The 25195-nt window shown below is 47.0% G+C and overlaps 3 protein-coding genes across 5 annotated transcripts in view; 1 reads left to right on the forward strand and 2 right to left on the reverse strand.

Moving 5' to 3' along the window:
* LOC142886954 (immunoglobulin superfamily member 6) overlaps positions 1 to 11786 on the forward strand; it is a 102238-nt gene extending 90452 nt beyond the window's left edge. The window contains exon 6 of the mRNA XM_076024243.1: positions 11745 to 11786. Coding sequence (XP_075880358.1) covers positions 11745 to 11771 — 27 coding nt within the window. The 3' untranslated portion in view covers positions 11772 to 11786. The remainder of the gene's footprint in view (positions 1 to 11744) is intronic.
* srl (sarcalumenin) overlaps positions 1 to 12822 on the reverse strand; it is a 13997-nt gene extending 1175 nt beyond the window's left edge. The window contains exons 1-7 of one of the 2 annotated variants that reach the window (XM_076024236.1): positions 12680 to 12822; positions 4410 to 4502; positions 4220 to 4315; positions 3521 to 3556; positions 2431 to 2547; positions 1824 to 2057; positions 1 to 1738 (exon numbers count right to left, since the gene is read on the reverse strand). The exon at positions 1 to 1738 is cut by the window's left edge and continues 1175 nt beyond it. In XM_076024236.1, coding sequence (XP_075880351.1) covers positions 927 to 1738; positions 1824 to 2057; positions 2431 to 2547; positions 3521 to 3556; positions 4220 to 4315; positions 4410 to 4502; positions 12680 to 12740 — 1449 coding nt within the window. In that variant the 5' untranslated portion in view covers positions 12741 to 12822 and the 3' untranslated portion in view covers positions 1 to 926. The remainder of the gene's footprint in view (positions 1739 to 1823; positions 2058 to 2430; positions 2548 to 3520; positions 3557 to 4219; positions 4316 to 4409; positions 4503 to 12679) is intronic. The other variant, XM_076024237.1, reaches the window with a different exon arrangement.
* A 2279-nt stretch (positions 12823 to 15101) lies between these two features.
* Positions 15102 to 25134, reverse strand: tfap4 (transcription factor AP-4 (activating enhancer binding protein 4)). 2 transcript variants are annotated; one of them, XM_076024244.1, is made up of 7 exons: positions 24717 to 25133; positions 22114 to 22279; positions 21915 to 22013; positions 21650 to 21820; positions 21438 to 21563; positions 18739 to 18906; positions 15102 to 18217 (listed from the first exon to the last, which is right to left on the reverse strand). In XM_076024244.1, the coding sequence occupies exons 1-7, from the start codon at positions 24803 to 24805 to the stop codon at positions 18065 to 18067; spliced, it is 972 nt and encodes a 323-aa protein (XP_075880359.1). In that variant the 5' UTR covers positions 24806 to 25133; the 3' UTR covers positions 15102 to 18064. The 2 variants fall into 2 exon arrangements, with proteins under 2 accessions (XP_075880359.1, XP_075880360.1); XM_076024245.1 differs by lacking the exon at positions 21438 to 21563 and having other exon boundaries at positions 24717 to 25134.
* Between the last annotated feature and the right edge of the window lie 61 nt (positions 25135 to 25195).

Here is a 25195-nt window from a genome sequence, read left to right on the forward strand (position 1 = left end):
ACTTTGGCCAAAACTGGCAATATTATAGACTTAAACAGAAACACTGAAGTCATTTAAGAAGAGAAGCAGAATGAATAAACCCTCCCCACTCTGAAGACCGTGACCCTTGAACCCTGACCTCTGCTTCCAACACAGTGCTAATTTTAAAGGTTGTCAACAACCAGTACCGCTGAGCAAGCAATTTACCAAAAAATAGCTTCATGAGTGGTTTGGGAGAGAAATACTAACAACATTCTTTAAGTTACACGGGAATTCATGCATCTGTTAAAAGAAATGTGACATCTGACATGCAGTATTAATGTTATTCTACTTTAAAAGCAAAGGTTTGGATAAACATCCAAACATAATGGCTTTGTATAGCACCCACAAAAACGCTACTCCACACATGTCTTCTGAGGCGAATGGAATAAAAATCGTGCAAGCTAATTCTCAAGATTCTAGGAGACAAATTTGCAACTACTGTTTACACTTTTCCCATTTTATTCACATACAAGGGAGCTGGTATTTGACTGTGTTCAGTGTCAGGATTTAGATTTATTTTTTTATAATTCAATCATTCCTCTGTTTGTTCACATAATTTCTTCCCACACCCACAAATCCCAGACAGTCCGTTCTAATTGTGCAAGGGAGAGAGGAGGGCGTGTTCTCAGACAAAACCCGGAGATCAGTGGCATTTTCTTGTTTCTTCTGCACGTGTGTCTTTAAGCTGCCTCATCAAACAAGGACTTATCCCTCCCTCTGTCTGTCCTATCCCCAAAGTCCCTAAACGCTCCTCCTTTCATTCTCCTGAGGAAAAAACAAAACAAAACACAACACACTAATCATCTCTGTCTCCTCATCAAGGCATTCCAGCTCCAGTAGGTTTGAATTCCACCAGATCATCTTCTCTTCTCACTTCCTCCACTCAAGTTGCAATTTTTTTTCCCTCAGTTCTTCCGGTAGCGATTCTTTGGCTTTTCGCCACAGCCGGTGGCTTCACAGGAGGACAGGCCGGGCTGCTTGCCAGAGTTAATGCTGCTCAGGAGAGCAGGCAGCTCATTGGTGATCGCCCTCTCAATCTTGTCCAGCAGACAGCCCCCAATGTAGGAGCACTGAGCCGTCAGCGGCTTGAAGTTGGTGACTGGGTTGACGCCGAAGAAGTCACGGTAGGCATCGCGATTGGGCAGGTCGAACTTGCTGACATTGGTCTTGGCTAGGATGGATTTGAAGATGTAGAACTTGTCTGGGTCGTCGACAATCTCCTTGAAGACCAGCTCGGGGTCACTGAAGAAGCTCATTTTCTCTTTGAAGGTCTGGACGTAGCGGTCAACCAACAGGCCGTGGATTCGCACGCGTATGCCGTGCTGGCGAATGAAGGCGATTTTGTTCTCCATGCGATTTTCGATCACCTGGTTCAGATCTTCCAGGAGAGAGATCTCCTCTCTCTTGAAGAGCTCACGGCTGGTGTCGGGCGCGTAGTCGTACGGCCAGAAGGAGCTGACGTAAACACGCGGCGGTTCCGTCACGTTGATGAGTGGTGCCAAGCTCCAGAAGAGTGCGCCGTAGACCCTCATCAAATCCTGGGTTACCAGGTTGTCAGCTTTGTTCAGGATGATGCGGATCTGGGATTCGCGACCCTTCAACTGCCGGAAGAGCATCTCCAGCTCCAGGCCAACGTCCAGCTTGGTGGGGTCAAAGACCACAAAGATCAAATCGGCACGGTCAATGAACCACTGGCAAACATCATTGAAAGGGTAACCTGTAAGGACATCAACCACAATAGAATCTCAGATCTGCCAATAGCAAATTTGGTGATATGAATTGAGAACACTCAGACAAATTACCTCTTTCCTGCTGCTTCCGGTTCTCAATGATTCCTGGTGTATCCACAAAGGTAACACGCTCCAGGAGCTTGTGGGGCATCTCGATACCGATCAGTTTTTCTAGGAAGTTCTGGCCAAACTTTTCCAATGGGGAGAAGGACCGGGAGCTGTCTGCAGCCATAACGATACCCTCGACCGAGCGAATCTTCTCACCATGCATGATTACAGTGAACTCAGAGGTAGTAGGTTCAGCTCCTAGGAACAACATTGGAACAGAAAATGGAAGGTCACCAAATGATCTTGTACATCTCCAACTATGGATCATTATTTGGGTTGTGTCCTCCAGTTTCTTTGAGTGAACGGTTGATGTTCTGTTTCAGTCTCCACCACCACGAAAATAATTACTTGGTTCTTTAGCATTGGAGTGATAACCTTCCAGATTGTTGACGTTTCAGACTTAAAACCCTCCCATCATTTTTTTTTTTAGCCAGCCTGAATATGACCAAGCCAATCTACTTCTACAGGTATTTTCTCTAGTCGTTCGTCAAGTAGGCATGGGAAACATCGTTAATGCAAAATAATCCCATTAGTTGTGTCAAATTTAGTTTGTACATTATGTTTGGCATACCTGTGTAGAGCTGGTAGGGACTGTCGTGCATGCCCAGGAGGTAATTGATCATGGAAGACTTTCCTACGCTCCAGGGTCCTAGGAACAGCACCATGGGTTTGGAGGTAATCTCTCCATCTGTCGGCCAAGGAGGGAAAATAGTGATTAAATCCTCAGATGGATTGTCAACCGATCACAGAGGGCATCTGGAGTTCATCCCAAACTTCACAGGAAAAGTGCTTGAACATATTATTCTGATAGAAACTAATACCTCCCAAACTGCCCTCTATCCGAAATATATACTGAGACACTTGTTTGGGATGAAATCACTTGCTGGTAGTCTCCATCCAGGTCACAACAGTAAGATAAGCATTGAAACACATGGAACTGTTAGGCTCACCGAACAGGATATAAATGCTAACTTATGTCACACGTCACAAAGCAGAGCTGTAAATTTGGAGTAAGATGCCTGACGATGGCCAGCCGCTCTGAGCGTTGTGAGAGGACGTGGTGTCAGAGTGGGAGGGAGCAAAGACAACTCTTTTCTTGTACACTGGAGCAGAAACGAATGGATTAAATGGATGATGCAATGTATTTGAAACAATGGAGAAAAGAGATGAAAAAGTAGAAGAATGACAGTGAACATGAAAAATCCAAATGTCGTTTAGAGGTGCAATCACTCATCACTCTTTCCCACCTCTTCAAATCTCTCTTAAAGCCAATACTGCACATGCAAAATTGTGAATATTTTCTGATTTGATTTTTAGCCTCTTTTATTTCATAACAATGGGATGCCTGAACACTCAGAGACCTGAAATCTTTGAACTCTTTGTTTTTTATTTATTTAACATTTCTTCCCTTTTAATTCTCTGATCTGAATTTGATTTTCCAAGATGACATAATTTGTTTCATACTGAATCAGCCAACAGCCACCATTCTATTCTCTAATGGGTAGGACCTCCGAAATGTATCACCTTTAACCGTGCTTTGAATCTAGAAAAAATAATAAAACGTTGACCCACTGTGAGGAAAAGTAAGCACAAATCGCCAAGGGGGGAGGGCCAAGCACTTCAGGCAGTGCCATGCAGAGGTAAGCCCCACCCACACCCACCTGTGGATGAGTCCCCCAGGGTTCGTCCGGGGTAGGCTGTTAGATGAGGGGGGCGGAGCAGGTGGGGATGGACAGGAGAGGGGACAGTACAGTGGTGAAGGGAACAGGAAGTGGAGGAGAGTGAGGGAGTGAGGTGCGAGGGAGTGCGAGAGTGACAAAAAAAAAAAAAGCCGGGACAGGTGGGACATCCCATATTTGACCTCATGAGTCAAACATGACTGATGGCAAATGGAGGGAAGGAGGACACGGGGAATCAATTTTGTCTATATGGATTTAGCCTGGGTTCAGCCTTTTGTCGTGACAGCACAGAACGCGCGCAGCGAAAAGAGGGGGTACTAAGAGACGAACTGCAGAATAACAGAAGAAAAGGGGAAGAAATATTTTAAAAGTGCCCTGGATGGAGTGATTCAGACCAACAGGTGACGTACATTTTCCTCTTAACTGGCATTGCTTTGGAAGATTAAATGAGGAACAGTAGGCTACTAAATATACATCGTTAGAAGCTAATTTTACATTCAGAAATGGTCTGAGGGTGTGGACTATGCATGAATAAAAAGTAATATGAATCAAATTTTCAAAAAGGGGAAAAATAAGAAAGTCTGTTGGAAGTGTGAATAGAATGTTTGTCTCCGAACAAATCAACATTCAACCCAAGCAGGCCCGAAAAACAGAGTGCAGACCCGGCGGCGATGACGATACCTGAGATCTCATGCTGCCTCAGCTCGTTGTACTTGTAGGCCTGCTCCATCGGCTTGATGGAGGTGTGGTAGATCTTGCGCAACCTCTCCAGAGCCCCTGGAGGAACGAGAGTGGAAGAGAGAGACAAGGACTTTTTAGAAAGAAAGAGAGTGAGACTGGGATAGGAAGTGAGATGTAGCGTCACCCTCACCAGCATAGTCATTGGCTTTCTCCTCAGTCGCAAACCGCAGCGTCTCATCGATGTGAGTTCTGTCTCTGAGGATGGAGGTGAAATCCTCTTCGTCTGCAAAAGATAACAACATCATCAGTGTTTTAAGCCGGGTCACGTCCTCTGCCTTCAGCGGAACAATGAAAAACGAATGGAGCTGGACTCAACAGCTGGTGCAAACAAATTCCCTCTGGTGCTTTTAGCAACAAGCCTATAAATTTGCTGTTGGCAGGTAGTCACACAAGTTCCATTATAATGTTATATGGGGAGTAGCGATGTTGCTGTTTCAGGGTCGGGCTGCACAAATTGCACCATTGCATCAGGGAGTTCAGGCATGACATGACGATGATTGATGACCGGCGCTGATGGTTGGACTCAGTCTGGACGCAGGTATTTGAGCTTGTCTCATCAAAATGACTCTTTTTCACACCACATTTTCTGCCACCTCCACTAAAACAGTACCTTGGGGCTTCATGGCGGGTACACTTGCCATGTGTAGTGTATAAAATAGTCGAAACCTGTTGTTGATAACACAAACAGCGCCAGTGGCTATCTGACTTTATAGTTTGAGTGCCTTGACAGTGATTCTTGGTTTTGGGGTGAAACCAATCACCGTGCGACACATCCGTCTGCTTAATTTCAGTGCTTACACTTGACGTGAAGCAATTTTTTTAGAAAGAGAGGGGAAGTGGGCAGGGGAGGGAGGGAGAGAGAGAGCACATCAGCAGTCTGTCATGCCCACTTATGAACATGTCAGATTGCCAAGCCCACAGCTGTTGGATTTGCTGTTCCTAATTTAGAAGGCAAATGCATTAACTAAACAAAGGCACTTGTGCACAACACCAAAGAGCGGCAGACAGACAGACAGACGCAGGGACTGAGGGAGGAACTTCCCCCCCAGCTGGGAGACCAGGTTCATCCCATCTGGGCAAATATGATGAGACGACGATGTGCAATTTTCTCTCCTTTTTTCTTTGCTATATTTAGCTGTCTATCGCAGACATTTTGCACAGTGCGGCCTGTCCTTGTGTGCCCAAAGCTGACCGCACCGCAACGCCCCCCCCACCCCACCCACAGGGTCCTGTCTCAAACAAAACCCGCTACGGATATGAACTATATATAGGGACAGTTGGAAAGTCTTCTTGGTTTAAAAGCTCTGGGCCGTTATGGATTTTTGCATCCAGGCAACCAAACTCTGGCCTAATTGAGCTGTTGCGGAATTTCTCACAGCATGTTAGTGGAATCTCAAAGCGGTTCTCAGCTGTGGGGGTAAGGGAGAGCTCATTTGATTTTTTTCAATCGCCCACGCAAAAACACAGCGGCTAATCTGAACATAGATCCAACGCGACACATCAACAGGATGAGATTTAAAAATTGTGCAGCGAAAGACAGTATTTGGTTTCCCAGTTATGAATTCCGAAATGCTGCTATGACAACAAAATTGCTCCCTCTGAAAATCAAACCAATGGAATAGGTTCAGACCCGGGTTGATTTTGTCCCTTCTGCAGCCATTGTCTTTTACAATGTCTGTCTGGCATATCGTCTTCTTCAGCAATTATTGGCAATCATGCAGTTACAAAAACTTCTCTTTCTCCAGTGATTGTCACAACCCCAATGATGCGAAATTTGTCCTCCGCATTTGACCCATCCGCTGAGGGAGCAGTGGGCAGCAGCGGTGCTGTGCCCAGGACTCATTGGGAGATCTAAGCCCCCAATTCCAACCCTGAATACTGAGTGCCAAGCAGGGAGACAATGGCCACCATTTTTACAGTCTTTGGTATGATCTGGCCGGGGATCAAACCCACAACCTACCAGTCTCAGTTCGGACACCCTACCACTCGACCACTACGCTACACTGGGAATTTAATTGGTGACATGGTGGAAACCCCTAACGACTAATTGGTGTCAAGATGTCACTTCAAGCTAACACAAAACTATCGCACATTGGCGGCCAACAAACAATGCAAAGACTGTTCAGTCGCTTTCCCTCGGTAGGGATGCAATGACACATTTAACTGACCAGTTTTATGCTAGTTTGCCTGCACATTATGTTGGCAAAGGAAGAACTGGGAACGTCCATCCTGTAGTTCAGCCACTGGACGTCCAGCAAATAGCTTCAAGTCCTTCCGGCCAAGAGTTGCCCTGCCAAATCTAACGAGGCATCAAATGACTGTTTGTTTATGAGACCACAGCAAACTTGCATCAAGGAACTTTCATCTATGAAGGCGATGTTAATGGGTTGGCCCCTCTGGCGTTAAATGAATTCTGGATCGTTATCCAATGAGAATTTCACCTGAAGGCAACATTTAGACACACAAAACACACAACTCAAGTTCAGCAGAAAACGCGACTCTCACTCCCGTTCAGTTCGAGGTCTTGTCCGTGGCACCAGTGACACACGTTGACGGCGAGTGGGACAACACAGTGCCTCGCCGATTCCCCCCGAGTCAAACTGCTAAAAATAAGACTGTGCAATGTTGCTTGCAGCTCGGGGCGAGAAGAAGCGAAGCCAAAAGGTTAGCAGCCAGAATTAAAAGAAGGGCATGAGCAATACTGAAAGAAATTCAGTGCCTCGTTTATATTTGTGATGAAGTGATTAAAGTGTGTAAAAGGTCTACGTGTTTTTAGCCTTTACGGCCCCTAGCCAAGATAAAGGGTTTGTTTTAAATATATGGTACAAATACATCAACTTTTTGGGCGACAAGGGGCGCTAGAATAGTTTAACTGTCCACTAGGTGGTGCTAAGTGTTTCGTGGGTTTCAGTATGTTTAGTTGGTGATAAACAAGTAGTACAACTAGATAATAAAATATATGGCAGAATGCTTAAAAGAATCACAATATTTCATAATAGTGTAACGTGTCTTATATATTGTGTGATTCCAATCAAAATGGGCAATAAAAAACAAATCTGCCATAAGCAAAAAGACTTTCTTTCATGATTATACTGTAAGAAACATCATGTCAGATAAAATCCTAGTACTGGGCAATTCATTTACAAACATGCAATGAGTCATGTGACATCTCTTTCATTGCACGCACACACTTCTTTCTGATCGCTCAAGCACGCGTAAAAGGGGTGTGAGTTTGATTTTAAAAGAGTTGCAGCGTGAGACTGTGTACCAGAGAAGCTGTTTGTTTACGTTTTAGAATCTGAGGCTATATTCCGCGTGAGAGTCGACTGAATGTGAGCGTATTCTTGGCCATAATGACCGAGATACGTGCTCATCTTCATTCCGAGTCACACCAGGTGCGGGACAAGAAGCGGCAGCAGCACAAAGGTACACTCAAAACACAATGAAATGAAACTGAAATGTAACTGATTATGTGGGTTGAGTCTCGCCAACCATGAACACCGACTGCGTTGCTGCCTTTCGCAACACACTGGGTACAAATGACACCAAAGCACAGCACAATCATTTCTCTCCACCAAATGGAAATGCGGCACAATTGTGTGCAATTTGTCACAAGAAATTGCTGCCTGGTTTTCATGCATCTCGTGCCAGGTGTCAAACAGGTCTTTCAAATCCAAGAACAAAATCAAGGATTTGAAGCTAAATGCAAAAAAGAAAGCCCCCTTTTTCATTTTGTTTTTGTTTTTTTAAATTGGGGTGAGTAAAATAAGCTTCCAGATGACACTTAGAGTAATTCAATTTTGGACGCTGCTACATTTAGAGGATTGCAAATCCAATGCCAATCCAATCCAATCTGGGGTTTAGGGACGTTTGCCGAGGGTTTCCATGGGCACCGCACAGTATAACATTATGGTGGAAACACAGTTAAAGCTCGGTCAAGCTACTGTAACCTGACTCATCACCCAGAAGAGTGGCGTCTTTTAACGGCGGCCTCTTGAGTGAGCCTTAACTGCCGTGACCATGTTAACGCCTCCCAATCCGGACAATCCCCGCTAGAAGCCGTGTTCCACACCGCTGCGAAAGATCAGAGAGGTAGTGTTGCCCGCGGAGGGCGGACCTTGCATCAGCACGCCGAATTAACCCTGCAGGCGCCAGTGGGGGTGGGTCGGGGGGTGAGGGGGAGCCGAGTCCTGGACATCTGCGGTTGCCACACAACCCATGCACGGTTTGTAGAAACATTTGGGCAGCATCTCCGCACACCCTGCAGAAATGAGGGTGCTTTAAGCGGCGGTAAGTCATACCTCGACTATCAGTGCCTCACTCCGTGGAGGCCGTTCAGCAATCAGGATGAATGCCAGTCAACTGCACTAAGCGCAAAGGATGAGGATGGCGGATTTGAGACAATGCCATACAAAAGAAAATATGGTTCTGTTGAAAGTGCAAAGAGCTATTCGCGGCCGGCGATTAGCCCAGTGTGTGCATTATGTTCTTATGTGGACTCAAAGGTAACCTGGACCCACCCGCGCCCAGTCGTGTGCATTTACACTGTATATATCAGGCACATGTAAAACCGTAGGATCATATTCTGTGCACGGCTCAGAGGAGGCTAATTGAATTAAGTGAAACGCCATAAGAGAAGCAGGAACCCCCAGGCAGAGGGTTGATCCTGAGTGTGGCTTAGCAACAGGGTTCAACCTCTGGTAAAGACCAGGGGGGCAGGGAAGAGGTGGGGTAGGGGGTTCCCCTGGAATGGCAAACAGGAAGTTCTGTCTGGGTGGATGAGTTTTAACGTTTCCATGATGCAAAACTGACAATACCATGCATATTTAGTCTGTCCGAAAACTCCACATTTAACCAATTCATTCTATATTTTCCTCCCGCAAGGTGGGTGTGAAAACATGCACAGCCCTTTGTGATGTCACAAATGGGGGCAATGCCTCACTGATACCTCTGCTGGTTGAGCAAAGTGTTTGTTTCACCCTCTGAGTCTTGTTCTTGTCCAATTCTTCCAAACAACAATTTCAGCGGGAAGTTATGACATGAGAATTTCAGCAGGGGGCTGTAAACAGAGGGCTAAATGTACTTACTGCAGGTATTTATTGAGCTTTATGATACAATTGAATTGTGCCAGGTTGCTTCAATGGAGTTTGGAATGTGAAATAAAGATCTGACAGTTTAGATATTATTAAACTTAAATTACTGACCGTTTACAAAAACATTTACATTGCGAGATAACTACGCTGCAGCGTTCCGCCGCTCATGTCTGGTCACTCAAAAGGAAGCGAGGTGACTGCTATATGAGTCCTAAATGTGCACATGATTCGATCCCTAGCAGGGTTAGAGGTGTGAGAGCGGCGAGCACAGCTAATGCGGAGCTTTGGCGGGCAGAGGCCACGGATGGCAACAGGTGGCGCAACTTGTGAAGCGAGTGCTCCCCCGCGGTCCAAAATAGGCCCACAATGGGTCAGAGGATGGGCACGGGGAGGGTGGGGGAGGACGGAGCCGAGCGGCTGCCGACTATTTTAAGGATTTGACTGTTCGCGTGGATGTTGGAAAAACATCCAAATCTCTCCGGGCTGATTAGGTAATGTACAGGCCTGAGGCGAGGCAGCGCTACCGTATGAGAGCTGGCCATGTAAGGTTCACACACACACACACACACACACACACACACACAGGTCTGATTCAGCAGCATCAAGGCAGATTAGATGATGGTGATGCGCAAGAATGCACAAAAATATATGTGAATGACGTAATGTCATAATTCACTGTAGAGATTGGGCCCTATTGTCTGTGCCTTCACATCAAAATGAAGCCAACCACATTAGATTAACCTATTCTATGGGCGGCTCATTAGCGCTAACTTTTAAAACTTAATTTTTAAGTGAGCAACATCCACACTGTGAGCCCTCCATGGAGTCGCTGACAGCTTGGTGCGAGCTTGGCGGGACTGCAGGAAATCCAAATGGCAAAGGCACCTCGCGGCCGAGGTGTTGATCTGGTGCCTCCGCTAAGGAAGACAGGCAAGGATATGGGGGAGTCCGAGGAAGGTGCCTTTGGGTTTAAAGGATGTTTTGAGATGTCTTTAGGAGGGTTGCCAGTGGTACAAGTGGCGAGTCTCTGCCGCTCCCTCCGGATGTGGGGATGTCCCAAAAGGTGACACACACTATCTAAGTGGGATCCCTGTACCAAGGACAGGCCAGCAGCATTTTTTTTTTCATCATCGAGTCAAAAGTCCAGACACTCATTCACGATGCAAATTTTATCGGTGTCTCCTCCAAACTTTTCTCATCTTCAGTTATTTCTGCTGCCTTTTTAGCTGCATATTACCCTGCTTTCACAGAGGTGGCCGGCTGGTTGTTGAATTATTCATGGAAACGCGCATGCACGCACACACACACACACACACACACACACACACACACACACTCAACAAAAAATAAATAAAAATTCCTAGCCATCAAACAACTCTCAGAGAATAACTGTAAAATAGCCGGTCAGGGCCAGAAATCCGAAATAGCACTCTGGTCATTGCAGTGGGAAAAGAGCCCTGCTGCGTGGAAACTGGTCCAGTATGTTGGCAGAATGAATGAGTGGATTATTATTCCAGTGTTGGTCCACGGACCTCCTAACACCGGAGTGGAGACAGAATTCAGCATTAGGTTTCACAACATTAAGAATACTGCGCCAAACGTTGCTAATTATAGCTGGACTCCCCGGCAAAATGCGAAATCTATAAATAGTAGATGACAACATCATATGTATATATATATATATATATATATATATACTTTTTTTTTAAATAATCCTGGGGCCGACGAACAAAATAAGCGCAGGGCTTTGTAGATAACCTACGACAACGGCGACGGGAAATCGATTTGACTCTCCTTTGGAAGTAGATCACGCTTGCTGCTCGCCTTGGCAGCGTTCACAGCTTCAATAGAGTTCCTCACAGCGATCGAACCGATCAATGGCACAGATAATTATGCGCTAGGGTACAAAGAGTTCCCATAACTGACCACAAGCTCCACACATTTGAATAATAATAAATAAAAAAAAACACACGCATGCATTGAACTTATGGACCGAGGCCATTTAATGGCACCTGCATGGGTGCTGCAGACAGGAGCAGACAGGGGGAGGAGGAGGTAATGGTTGTAGTGGTGGCGGCGAGTGGGTCTATAAAAGCGTGACTTGCAGCCAGAGCCCGGCCCCTCCTGCCTGGAGAATGCATGTCCCTATAAGGCCAACTGCTGGGAATAAATTGCGATTGTGACAGTGCAGAGTGACAGCAGCTGTGCAGGATATGTGAAGGGAAGATTGGGCCCGGCATGCAGTCAGGAGGGGAAGGGGAGCAAGGAGGGAGGAACCAAAGTGAACAGTGTTGGGTTTCAGGGAGGCCTTCCAATCTTAGACACCTGACTGCAGCCTGGAATATGGAGGCCCCGGGGCCCCGGCTGTGGAGCCTGAACGCAAGGACGGACAAGGGTGACAGAAAAGGATAACGCCAACTGTCCCGCTGCAGACCCAGAGACCACGCTGCGTTTTTAGAACGGGCAGCGCTCGTTCCCACGGTGACATTGAAATCTGTCCGGCGTCCCCATGTCATCGACTGGACTGATCACTGCAGGTTTATGATGCAACGGATCATGAATAATTCAAATGAAGGGTCCCCTCAACCCCGAAGTGCAGTCGCTCCCCCGAAAACATGTTGTTGAGAATCAAACTGAAAGGATGCAGACAGAACAGTGAGATGACGTTCTTGAAGGCATTGTGACTGCCCTCGCCTTAGACTTTACATCAGCTGGTGCCATGTGTTGCAACATGCATCCAGTCCATCGAACACTCCCAGCGCCATTCAGGCCGGTAAAATGTACGATTAGACGGACGTTGCGGTGTCTGGATGTGGGGGGTTTTGTTCTTAGCTCCCCAAAAAAAACATAAAGACCTATTTAGATGATCACATCATGTGCCAACAGTTTTAATTATAAACTGTGACACTTTTAAAATAGACCCGTGAGGCAGGCCAGGGCTACATATCTGCCTCTGTCTATGTCGAGCCTGGGCTCATGTCTCCAGGACTGTCTGTCTCTGTCTCTACATTTAGCCGGCCTCAACCTCAGCACAACTGCACAATGGAAACGCACACAATTAATAATAATAAAAAAAAAAGATCAACAGCACCAAACTTTCTGCCACCTTCTCTAGAACGCAAATCAAAGTTTCTTAAGCCTTTGTGCGGTCAAGCTGACGGACCAGCCTCCAAACAAACCGGCCTCCAAACTTTCACCACATCCCTGGTCCACCCAGTCTCAGCGCTTGCACTCAGGCCAGTGTCATGTGCCCGCAGTGTAGAATCCAGCAGACATCCGACAGGACCGCTTCGCCGAAGCGTCTTACCTGCTGTGGCCTGCAAGAGCAGCAGGGAGAGGAAGCAGCAGATCAAGACGGTGCCCTTCATGATGGCTGCCAGGAGAACTCTGATAGTCACACAGACTATATATACAGTGGCGCGAAGGTCAAAGGGCACACAGGGAAGAGGAGGCGGGCCCGCAGCGTTGGGCCAGCTGGTGGAGGGGTGGGGGGCGGGCCCAGCACGCTGGAGGTGCTGCGGGAGTCACGGCATGCCAGGGCGACGCTACGAGCACGAGCAGCTGCCTTTCATTTTTAGAGAGGCTGCAGCTCCGACATTGACATCAGCACTCGTCACCCTGCCTCAGGGCTTCAGGACTGGCTCGCTTGTTCTCTCAGCCGTTATTTCAAGGTCTCACATCATGCAGAATTTACTTTGACTGTGTTTTCTAACAGGAAAACATTTCAGTAAAACAAACTCTTCTGCTGAATTGCACCGTTGTGACGTCACAAAGGGCACTTTTACCTCTCCCAGTTTCGTGATGGCAACCCCAGCCAGATGATGGCGCCCTCTTTTGAAACCCTCTTATTTCTTTCATCACCTTTGAAACATGCAGGCTATCCAACCAAGCACTTTTTTTTAATGCAAAAAGCTAAAACTAAGCATTTTTGCGGGTAGCCAATAAAACGAGGGCTAAAGATGCAGTTTGCTGAAGACCTAGGCAGTTTTTTTTCTTTTTGATTACCGGCAATCATATGGTCGCTTCAATGATCTCTAGAATGAAAAGTAAAAGATTTGCAAATAGGTTTATGATGAGGCTTTTAAAATGTCTTATACTGAATGTGGAACTGGGACAATTTAGCATTATCACAGTTTAATTTACATTCACTGCAGAGAGATTTACTGACCCTATTATCATTATTTCCCCCTTTCCCCGCCAAAAGAATTACATAAAATAATCAAGAATTAGCTCCTTAATGAACTGCCATGACTGATTTCCCCGCACTATGAATGATAATTAAGCCACTGTGCTAAAAATACCTCAAATGAACGAGTATCTGCCGGCTGATAACGCTTCATCTAGTGGAGAGGAGTCAATGCTAATTTGACAGCCACGTTGGGAGCTCATCACGAGAGCACTTGAGTGTGTGCGAGTGAGTGTGTGTCTGAGGACGGAACGGAGGGGCTTATAAGAGGAAACGTCTAAAGATCCCAGAGTCAACCGAACGAATCCCTGAAAAAGCTAATCGTCGGGCGGATTACGGTTTTATCGAACCCGAGCAGATTAACGGCACTCGCCGTAATCTTGTAATTCCCGGGGAATCGACGCATGGACTGTAAATTAATCCCAGAATATGACGTACAGAACGTCTCGCACAAGGGAGCACATCCCAAAACGATTTAGGGAAACACGTCCAAACAAAACATCACATTAGTCGTTGCAGCCGTGCCAAAACATCTCTAATCCCAAGGAAGGGTGATTTGTTTGGGCTTTAGACGAGCTGCTAGCTGGTAGTAATTCTCTGTTAATTAGAGATGACAACTGCGCCCTTTAGTACACTGATAAACCGAACAGAGTATTTCTACTTAGAAACTACAAACAGGCACAGATTCAATGGACATTTTGCTATTGTTTGTTTGTGATGTAGCAAAATCTTTTTAAAAATGCTAATGTGGATTGGGAAATACTGTATGTAGCTGGACTGTGTCACTGCATACTTTACATTTTAAACTTTTACTATTAATTACAAGTAAACCTTTTAGAATTTTTTGATTTATTTTTTTGATATTGTTCCCTTAGTGTAAGAGATCTATTTGATGTGTTTTTCTTTTTTATTTAAAGGCTCCCAAAAGCCCTTCTGTTGTAGTTTCACCCCACTTTTAAATGAAATAAGTAAACTTATTTTTGGCATCAACACAGCTAAGGGTTTAGGAGCAGAAACAAAATATTCTCAATAAATCAACTTTTTTTTTTACCCAAATAAAATTTCTCAAAGTCAGAGGTGTATAGTGTCTGCCATGCAAACACAACTATGTGCACACTGCCTTAACAAAATCACTGATCACAGTTCATGACCCCAGTAGAGACTAGGGGTGACCACCCCCTAAACCTGGGGGTATTTCTGAAGGCACCCCTGCCACTCCCCCAACCCCGACTCAATCTGAGGTATTTCTGAATGAACGTGTGAACAAGAGGCTTGGAGCGAAGGAATGCAATTGATGGTCAGCTACAGATGCCACCAACAGTTCCTAGAGCACATTTAAAACCGTGGCTGCAACTGCGGCGCACAGTCTTAATTTAGCCACAAGCCGGGGAGCAGACGAAGGGCGTCGGTGCAAAGCAGCCAAAGACCAATGGGGAAGGGACCCTTGCGTGCGTGTGACAAAACCCACCAACCAGATCTGAGGAAGAGTAGTTCTTCCTCAGATTGTTAAAATCACAGAAGAGAGAGAGACAAACTCAAAGAATGTGTAAAAAACAAAGTACAAACTTTATTATTCTGTCTTTACAAAGGCACAAGCCTCTTTTCCCCCAAAAACATTTCTCTTGGAAAAAAAACATAAAAGAAATACGTACAAAAAAAAAATAGCTTTATGACGACCGTGCTCAACGACAGGCCTAACAGAAGTGTAGAGAACAGACAAATGGAAGAGTCGTGGAAGATAAGGACGATAGACAAACAAAGGCTAAAAGATTCTGACCAAAAACAGAAAAACAAAATGGGAGGGGCAGCTGGGACGAGGTGGAAGGAGGAAGAGGACTGTACACGGAGGGAGACGGGGAACAACAAAGCTTTGCGGTGCTTTTTTAACTTGCCGGCTTTAAGAGCTTCAGCTGAGGGACATCCCCCCCCCCACCACCATGCAAAGGGAAGGAGAGCGACTCCCTCATGGTTTAAGTCTAAGTGCTTTGTAATCTTGACTCTGGTGACCTGAATCTGATATGTCCAATCAGACGCAAAATAGAGATTGGGATGCAGATTCTGCACAAGAAAAGGAGCAGCAGGGAGGCTGCACACCCTGTTAATCACTCCAGGATGCCCCCCACTGCCTGAGGGGAACAGCGAGAGCATCCAGGGGCATTCTGTTTGACGGATGCTCCACTTGTCAGTGCAAGTTTTTTTTTTTTTTTTTTTTAATTTCCTTTAAAGGGAAGTTCCATAACTGGAAGCATGATAGATGAGGGAGGTGTGTTCAGTTGAACACCATCTGTCCAGCAGGCCAAAACTCCATCTATACACTGGCGCAATCAGGGATTCAAAAAAGAAAAGAAAAACATATACATATATATATGTATATATATATATGATGGCTATATTTTGATATATCAAGCGTCCCTTGATATAAAACTACAATGGAATGTCAACAAAAAGATGAGGAATTCTTTTCCTACCCATCTGGATATAGTTGTGTGCATCTCAAAAGGGCCAAAACTATTGCAAATGTCCATCTAATGCAATTTTTTTCAGGTGCACTTGATTGTACTTATAAAACCAGCAACTTGTTCATGAACAGAACGTAACAAAAAAGGAAGAAAGAAAGAGCCAAACAGAAGTGAAACTAGCACTGGGAATATATTTAAACTCTAACACACCCTGGTGTTTACGAGCCAGCTGAGGGAACGATTCCAGCGGCCGTCGAATGCCCGGATCAAGTGCTCGCCCCGGATCCCCACCACCAGAACCACCGCAGGGCTGAGTTAAGGCTGACCTCACAGTGCCTTGCTCGCTGCACCGGCAGGCTGCTAGTAAGGCAATCAATAGCCTCCCTCAGCTGCAGGCCCGAGCAAATACGAGTCAAATAGATGCCAAGGAATTGGAAAGGATTAGAATAGTATTGTCTAAGCAGGGAAGATGCGTAAATGACACATCTCACACACACACACACACACACACACACACACACACACACACACACACACACACACACACACACACACACACACACACACACACACACACACACACACACACAAATAATTACAGCGCTGAGGGCAGAGTTCACCCTGCAGACGTGTCTGATTGTATGTCAGTTCGTTGCTTGTGCGCCGAAGTGCAGATGCGCTCAAACACACGTGTGCCTCAATTTTTTGGGGGGCCGGCAGAAGTGGCGATGCTGCTGCGGACTGCCAGAGTCCGATGACGCACCGCTGGGCTCTGCCGAGCGAGAAAAACAAGAACAAATGAATGACAACTTAAAAATAAAAAAAAAAACGCAAAAATAAAATTAAGGCACACATGGGTTTGCACAAACACACACGCGCACACACAGTAGTGGGGGAAATCACTCTGAAGTGCCCACAGGTCAGCTTATTCAAAGAGCCAGGTGCTTTTGTTTCAATTAGGAGGAGCAGGCTGGTGTTCAGAAAAAATAAAAAAATAAAAAAAAAAAAAAGTCAAAGCGCTGATATTTTTTTCCTTTCCTGTTACAGTTTCCTCCACCTGGGCCATGAATACATACATGGGTAACACACGGGGCACACTGGGAAACCCAGCCCAGTCAAAGTGCCAACATACAAAACACGAATATAAACATGACAGATGAAAAAAAAACACAAAAAAAACAAGAGCTGTGAACCAGTAAGCGCGAGCATCGTGTTCTTGCCGTAAAAAGCACGTCTTCCCCTTCCCTTCCCCTCCCCCCTCACTTTTACAATCACGTTAAAACGATGTCTGAGCAGAAGTCGACTTCACAGGAGTAAAAAAAAAAAAAAGGCGTATTCTCTCGCGGCGAGATGCCCGTAAAGGTGGGAGCTTCGAGACGAGTCGGCTCACAGTGTTTCTCCAGAACAGCTCGGAGATGTTCGGAGGAGGTTTAAAGGATGTTTGTCTCAAAGAGAGAGAGCGAGAGAGAGAAGGGGGGAGGGTGGCGAAGAAAAAAAACAAAAACAAAAACAAAACAAAAACGCCGTCAGCGGACGCTGTTCCCGTTTCATGAGTCGGTGAAGAGTTACAGTCGGTGATGATGAGTGGTCGGGCGTCTGAACTGCCCAGGACGGCCGATCTCTTATACGTCGGCCGCTCGGTGAAGTGGTCGCGCTAAGAACCATCGTCTACGGTTTCAATGACCAGGTGTGAGTTTTTCGTGTACGAGCAGAAGGGTGGAACAAGGAGGGGAAGGGGGCGCTAAAGAGAGACAGAGAGAGAGAGAGCAGAAGAGGCTGCATATATGAGTGTCTACGTGGGGAAACCTACTCGAACTGCCTATCATGGGAAAAGAGGGGGAGCAATGTTAGAAAGGAGACGAGTGCTTCTATCTGCCTGCCAGCCCTGTTTAATGTCCACAGAGTAGGAGGTTCGTGGAGGCGTGGCCTCTGTGTGTGTGTGTAGGTGTGTGTGTGTGTGTGTGTGTGTGTGTGTGTGTGTGCGTGTTGGCAAGCGCCTTGTGGAGCCGAGGGCTTGACGAGACGCCCGCTCCGGTGGGGGAGGGGCTCACGGCAGCGAGCAGTCGTCGGGCCCGTCGCTGTTGGACGCCGTGTCGGAACCGGCCGCGTCGGAGAGGACGCGACCCGACGAGACGATGACGGCCCGCCGCTGCTCCTCCTCGCAGCCCTTCGCCTGGGTGCCCTCGATGTGCTGGATTGCCTGTAGGAGGGGAAGGGGAGAGCAGCAAGCGGAGCCAGATCAGCATCCAACAGCACCATCTAGTGTTTGGTGTCAAAATCCAGAACAGCCATTGTCCTCTCATGCACTCTCCTGACTGTTTCTTTTTAAAGTATTACATTTTGAAGATGTTGTAAAATAATTCATGTAATGATGATGTCAAATATGTAATGGGAAAAAACCCTAAATATTATTATGTTGTTTCCATTACACATTTTACATATTATGATTAATAAAGGATTATCATCATTGAATGGTGTAAAGCACATAAGCGGTAATTCTCATAAAATCTCTCAAAAGTTTCTTGTATAAATCTGCATTTCGACGTTGCTTGCTGCAATATACCTTTACATCAATCATATATTATCGTGTAATTGGCCAAAATGTTCAGAACATTGAAAATGGTTCCGGCTCTGAGGTCGTCAGTGCGATACACAAAAAAACAATGCCAGCGGAGGAAGTCCACAGCCACGTTTTTTGGACCAGCTCGTCCGCCGTCTTACTTGGACGATGGTGTCCAGGTTCTGCCGAGATGTGGACGCCGTGTTAATGACCGACGCCGGGCCCATGGTTACCACAGTGACGTGATGGGGCAGGACCGGCTGAGCAGGTGCGGGGACAATGACCGTGGCGTGATGCGTGGGCGCAGGCGGCGTCGCCGGGGCCAAGACCTGTCGAGAGACGAGCAGTTTTGTGTCAAGACGACTCGAGAGGGAGCTGAAGAAACAGAATATCTCATTTTTCACTGTTGTTTTTGCTGCTAAAAAGTAAACTGGCTCATATAATTGTAGGTATTTGGCACCAGAATAAACATTTTCAATGTTTCATGTTCAATAAAAACCTCTTTCTCTACTTTGGGCAGACTTTTGCAAGACTGAGGCCGGCTGGGGCAAAAGTGAACAAACCTCCGGTCTGCAATTACTTTTTTATTATTATTATTATGAATTTATGATTCAAAGTCCACAGAAAATCTACTTTAGCCATTTTGGCAAAGAGAAACTGCAAGGCTATAGCCGATGGTGCATTTAGAAAAGATTTAATTTCCTGTTCCTGTTTCCATCTTAAATAAGAGAGCAGCAGTCTGGTTTCCCCCTGCAGCCTCCAGCTGCTACAGGTCTGGCCGAGCAGACAGCAACCCGGCCTATTGATTTGGCATCATGTTTTAGAGCGGGTCGGCCTGCAGAAAGGGGATACTGAGGCCGTCGGGGGAAGAGACGACCGCAGCCGACCCAATCTGTGCACCGCTTATTTAACGTACGGCGTAAATTTGTCTTCGCCGCCGCCGGCCTTCATTCCAGACCAGGAGGAGAACGTCACGTGCGACCGACCGTGAGACATCGGCAGAACGTCATGAGGTTGGTTCAGCTGTGCGCAATGTGAAATCTCTTTCAACGCGAGTGACGCACAGTCTGCCGCCACACAGGGGAGGGAGCAATGGGGCCTGATGACTGATGAGTTTGGCTGAAGGAAGCCAAAAATAAACATTTCGCCTCCCCACCGAAAAAAGGCCCCATTTTGTACAAAACCCTCACAGTCCATGTTTTCTGACAAAGGTGAACCGCTGAGAAACGAGAAAAGTCCGTCTTGTGCTAATTTTGCTGGGCTTTGTTCTCGAAAATAAGTGCTAAAGCACGAGGCGCTGGACATCGACCCTTTGTGACATCACAAAGGACAATGAGAACTCACTGATAGCTCTCCTAACTTAGCGACAAGGTGCTCAACCAGGCGTTTATGGCGCTCGCTGAGGCCACCATGTACAACAAAGCGTCAGTTTAGCCGCCAAAAGTCAGTGTTGCAACAGTCTGCAGACAGAAAATCTAATTATTAATCAATTGTATGAATCTGTGCCGCTGGATTCCGGCCTGAAAAGCAGAGATCTGTATATAAACTCAGGTCAGAATGTTTGGCTTTAAATTGTTGATGTAAGCCAGTGGTTCTCAAACTTTCTCTGTCACGCCCCACCTTGGAGGAAGAACATTTTTCATGCTAGAAGCCCCAAATTTGACGTGGCTGTGTCTTGAGGGATCCCGATGAACCTGCAAGTGGCCCCATGTCTCTAGGACAAAGTTGAATTTTGACCCCATTAACTTGCATGGCATTAGGGCAGTGGTTCTCAAACTTTCTCTGTCACACCCCACCTTGGAGGAAAAAAAAATGTCATGCCCGCCCCCCGCACTCCAATCACAGCTTCACGTTGTGCTCCCATCTCCTCACAAAGTTCAGAGAATAGCCGCGCTTTCAGGGGTCTTGTTTTGATGAAATCGACCACATCAACAACATCAGTCATGCGACAACATCACATTTTCTACCTCCCACACGGGATGACGTTGAGCGTTGTGTGCGCTAAGTCGTAATATCGCGCAATTCGCGGCGTAGATCACGTACTGATGCAAAGGTGTTTGATTACGTTCTATCAGCGCTGGAAAACTCTTCATTGTCCTCTGGCTTTTTCGCTCGCGGCTCGCGCATTAGAGAGAAAATAGAGCAGACACCGAAGCGATCGCTGCGCGGCGCTTCTACAGCCAAAAGTGGCCAACAACAAAGAACACTGGCCACCGCCGGACTCCTGAATTCTTCTTTTCGTCCCTGTCAAATATTTGTCCATCCTGTGTAGCAGTGTTTTTCTTAGCTACAACCTACTGAACACTTTTTGTCAATTGTTCCGCCGTGGAAAATGTTCCGACGTGAAAACATGAGTTCCCCCGGAGCCCCGTCTCCCTCCCGCCCAGTGTTTCGCGCCCCCCCCCCCAGACGTGACTCTGCACCCCCTTGGGGGAGCGCGCCACCCACTTTGAGTGCTTACTGATGTGAGCAGATGAAGGCAGGCAGGAGACACTGTCATGTTTTCTTCAAACGCCCCTCCTCAACATTTCCTGCATCATGAGTCATGTGAGCCAGAGCACAGATCCATTTTCAGGGGTCTGTCCCCTCCCACCTCAAGCACTCCCGATGATGTCATAACAGACTGCAAGTCCCTGCAATGGGCTACTTGCCTTTAAAAGAGCGCAAACAGATTATCTGTGTGTGTTAAAAATAACCATTTATCTTTAATCTCTTCTGTCATGATGCTGATGAACTCATTCAACAGGAAACATGTGATGTTCTGAGCATCAGATGTGTGAAAGTTTAAAAACCACTCGTTTGGCATTGTAGCACAGCTGTGTTTGTGCGTGAGTCAGATGGCCATGTTGATGGCTCCCACCTGTGGGCTGTGGGCTGGAGTGCTGTCCAGCTCCAGCTGCAGCTGACCCAGGCTCTGCTGGTCCTGGACCTGCAGGGCGATTGCCTTCAGTTTTTCAGGGTACAGCTGGGCGTCCAGAGCGCGCATCTGCCACAAAACGGGGGCAGCGGAGTAGAAGTTAGCGCCGACGTGACCGTCAGCGCGGACTCTTGCGTGCTCGTTGGCGCCCTCACCTGATCTTCCAGTATCATCCTGACCGAGCGCTCTTTCTCCAGCTGCTGCCGCAACTCGATCATCTCCCTCCTCAGGTCTTCGGTCTTCTCCTCCTCCAGGATGTCCGGGGAGCCGATCCCCTCGTCCTTCTCTTCCGCGCGCCTCCTCTTGGGAGATGAGCCGCTCAGCTCCTACAGACAGCGAGACAAACTTTGCAATCAGCGCCAGAACGGGACCAGAGGCCAACTGGTTTGTTCACAGTTTCAGAGTGTGGCGACAGTTTACTTGTATGATTCTTTTCAGCTGGCTGTTCTGCTGCAATAGCCGCGTCTTCTCCTGCTCCAAAGTGAAAATGTATTCCGCCGTCTGTTGCAGGATGGCGGCCTGGCGACAGAAAAGACAAGGCATGTTGTGAGCGTTGATTTCAGGCCTTGGTGCCGGCGTGCAGCTCGTCGGCCAAGTGGGATCTCCGTTTGAATCGCACCTTGCTGAGTTTCTCTCCATCGCTGTGAGGGATGAGCGTTTTGAGTGACTGGAATCCAGCGTTGATGCTCTGCATGCGCCGACGCTCGTTGCTGTTGGCGATCTCTCGGCGGATTCGCCTCTCCTGGTCCCGGGCCGTTTCTGGGGTCAAAGGAATGTTGGCCAGACTGCAGTGGAGGAGACATTAGGAAACATTTCAGCAATGTGTACACTGTGAAATGACTTTACCTGCATCTCCTTCCTAAAAACTATTTTAAATTCCATGGTAAGCAACCTAACTACTGGAGGTCTAGCTAGAAATAGCTAACTTTAGCAAAGCATATACCTCAAAACAGCATAAAATAATCGGAATTCCTGTTCATTTTACTTTATTTTGGCAGATTAATATGGAAATATATTGTTCCTGTGCTGCTTTCTGGGATTCATAAATTAAAAAAATAAGTATGTTTTCGGTGAATAAAAATGAAGGAGTATTTCCTATTCCTAAAATCAAATCCAAACAGTGCTGGATCAATACCAACTCAGTCTCGTCTTTGCACCTCTGATTGCATGTGTCTCTGAGGTGTAAGAAGAGCAGTGGCTGGCTCTATAAAAGTGTGGTGAGAGGACTCTGCCATATGGTGTAATTCAGTTGAGGGGGGAGAGAGAGGCTTCCTCTACCATCCACAGTATCGGGCACAGTATCTCTGCTACGAGCAAAGCCAAGCCGCGCTCTTATCTGTACTGACTCAGCTGCCTCAGCGCAAACACTGGGAACAATTGTGCAGACACAGATGAGTGTGTGCGTGCATGCGTGTGTATGTGTGAGATGCAGACACAAACACACGCACACTCGAACCAATACTGCAGTGACACATCCAACAAACACATCCGCAGCCAAACCGTGACCAAGTGGGCCTGGACTTCACCATATCGAACAAGCACAAAAGCACTATTCGGGGAACAGATGTGGTCCAAATTGGATTAAGGCTTGCAACAGCAGTATATGTACCAGGGCAACCCAAGTGTGCTCAATAGACTGAACTGATAATTGATTTATGGTCACGATTTTTGGATCATTCTGCAAGCACTGATATCAGTCTAATTTTAAGAAAATGTGAGAAAAAAAAAAGAGTCTGTCATAAGAGAGCAGTTTATGGCAAAATGCCTCGTTTAAAGTAATTATAGCTGATACATTACATTACAGTTTACAGTGGCACGTAGCTAATCAAAGGGTGGACATAACTTTCAAAATACAAGATATATATACCAGCTATTCATCAGTTCATAATACTAATTAAATACAGAAAAAGAATTGGTGTGTTTAGTTTGTTATAAAAATGTTGACCATGGAACAACTTTGTCCATTTCCCAGTCAAACGCCCAGTTTGCTCGTCTTGTTCCATATCCAATTAAAACGACACATTTTAAGAGGCGATTTGCGACTGGGAGTTACATCAAAAACAAAATAAGAGCGGACTACATTTCCCAGACTGCCCACGTCACTGGCAGCAGTCAGTCGCAGCGGCAACAGCAGATCCCTCCGCCTCCGTCTTCAAACAGCCTTGTGGACGTATCGAAAAGGCCTTCCGCAACACACACACCCCCTTCATAATATCGCCTCGTCTTAACTCTTCAGACCAGCCGCCACCGGCAAAAACTCACCCAGAGATTCCACATACCAGCTAAAACGGGAAAATAAAAAAAAAAATATTTAGCGGGGCAGACGTGCCCTGTCCGTCACCGCGGTACCCGATACCCCCCCTCCCCCTCCACACACACCACCACCACCACCACGCTCCGACCAGACTTTTCGTGTCCTCCGCCATTACAACAATGCGGCAGGCAGCATGGCAGAGGTGCGGGGCGAAAAGACGCAGTGGGGAGGACTCGCTAGCGCCAGCGAGAGTAGCCGAAACACGACTTAAACTAGCACCGCGGCGGGAGCAGACGAGTTAGGGCAGGGGTTGTACAATTTTTTTTTTTTAATTATTTTTTCCACGGCTGCGGCAGCAGCACGGAACGGGGCGCCAAAAAACAGGAAACTAACGCCAAGAGAAGCTGCTCATCAATTTCGAGCGCAAGCCACAAGCATGGCCGCACCACCCACAATATCTGAGCGAAGTCGCTCCGCTCCCCGAGAACTGAGCCCCCCTTCGTCGCCTTGCACCCGACCCGAGTATAACTTGTCGCATGCAAATCACTGCAACCTATGGGTGACACTGGAGAAGAGGGGTAAAACGAGGATAAACAGAGCGGAGGGGATGCGCCTCGGGAGCGGGGTAGCAGCATGGTGTCCGCGCAACCACGTGGTTTGTGTTTGTTCGCCACAAAATACGTCGATTTCGCACTCGAATGTGCCAAATAACACACCGGGACGGCTGCCGGGATGCGAGTGGAAGCTCCCGCTCGACCGGATCGGCGTGTAAATCCAGCATTTGACGCTAATTAATTTCCAGAGCGCCCCGCGAGTGGGTCGTGTACACAATAACAGAGCAAGCAGGATGAAGCATGTTGCCTCTGCGCCGTCGGTGAAGTGCGTGTGCGCCCCAAAACAGATGGCTTCCCGCAATAATAACCAGCGAATACAGCGTGTTGCGTGACGCGCGGGTCACCTGTACGTACCTACAAAGACCTCCGATCACGTCTTTCTCCGTTTTCCTGAAATGTTGCAAGGAGGGCACCTTCTGAGCTGGTACCATGAAATACTCCATGCTCGCCTCTCGCCAGTTTGGTCCCCTCTCTCCCTCTCACACACACACAAACAGCAGGGTCCGTAGAATTAAATTAAAAGAGGGGGGGGACGATGAGACGGAGAGTTAAATCATTGATTAAAGGTGGGGAGAAAAAAATCCTGGGGGATAATGTAGATCCACGGCGTGCGCAATCTAGTAGTTTGAGGCTGGAGAGAGTTGTAATGTTACTCGACTTCCAGCTGATGGGGTTCCCTCGTTGTGTGTGGCGCTCTACCTCGCTCCCTCTCCTCTCCCTCCCCTTTCTCTCTCTCTGCATGACCGTGTGTGTGCGTGTGTGCGCAGCTGATCGGATGGCTTTCAAGGCGGGAAACAGCTGGTAGGAGTCACTGCACTCGCAAAAAAAAAAAA

Source organism: Nelusetta ayraudi, unplaced genomic scaffold, assembly GCF_046127955.1.
Source record: "Nelusetta ayraudi isolate G7.1 ecotype Tasmania unplaced genomic scaffold, CSIRO-AGI_Nayr_v1 ptg000016l, whole genome shotgun sequence".
NCBI lineage: Eukaryota > Metazoa > Chordata > Actinopteri > Tetraodontiformes > Monacanthidae > Nelusetta > Nelusetta ayraudi.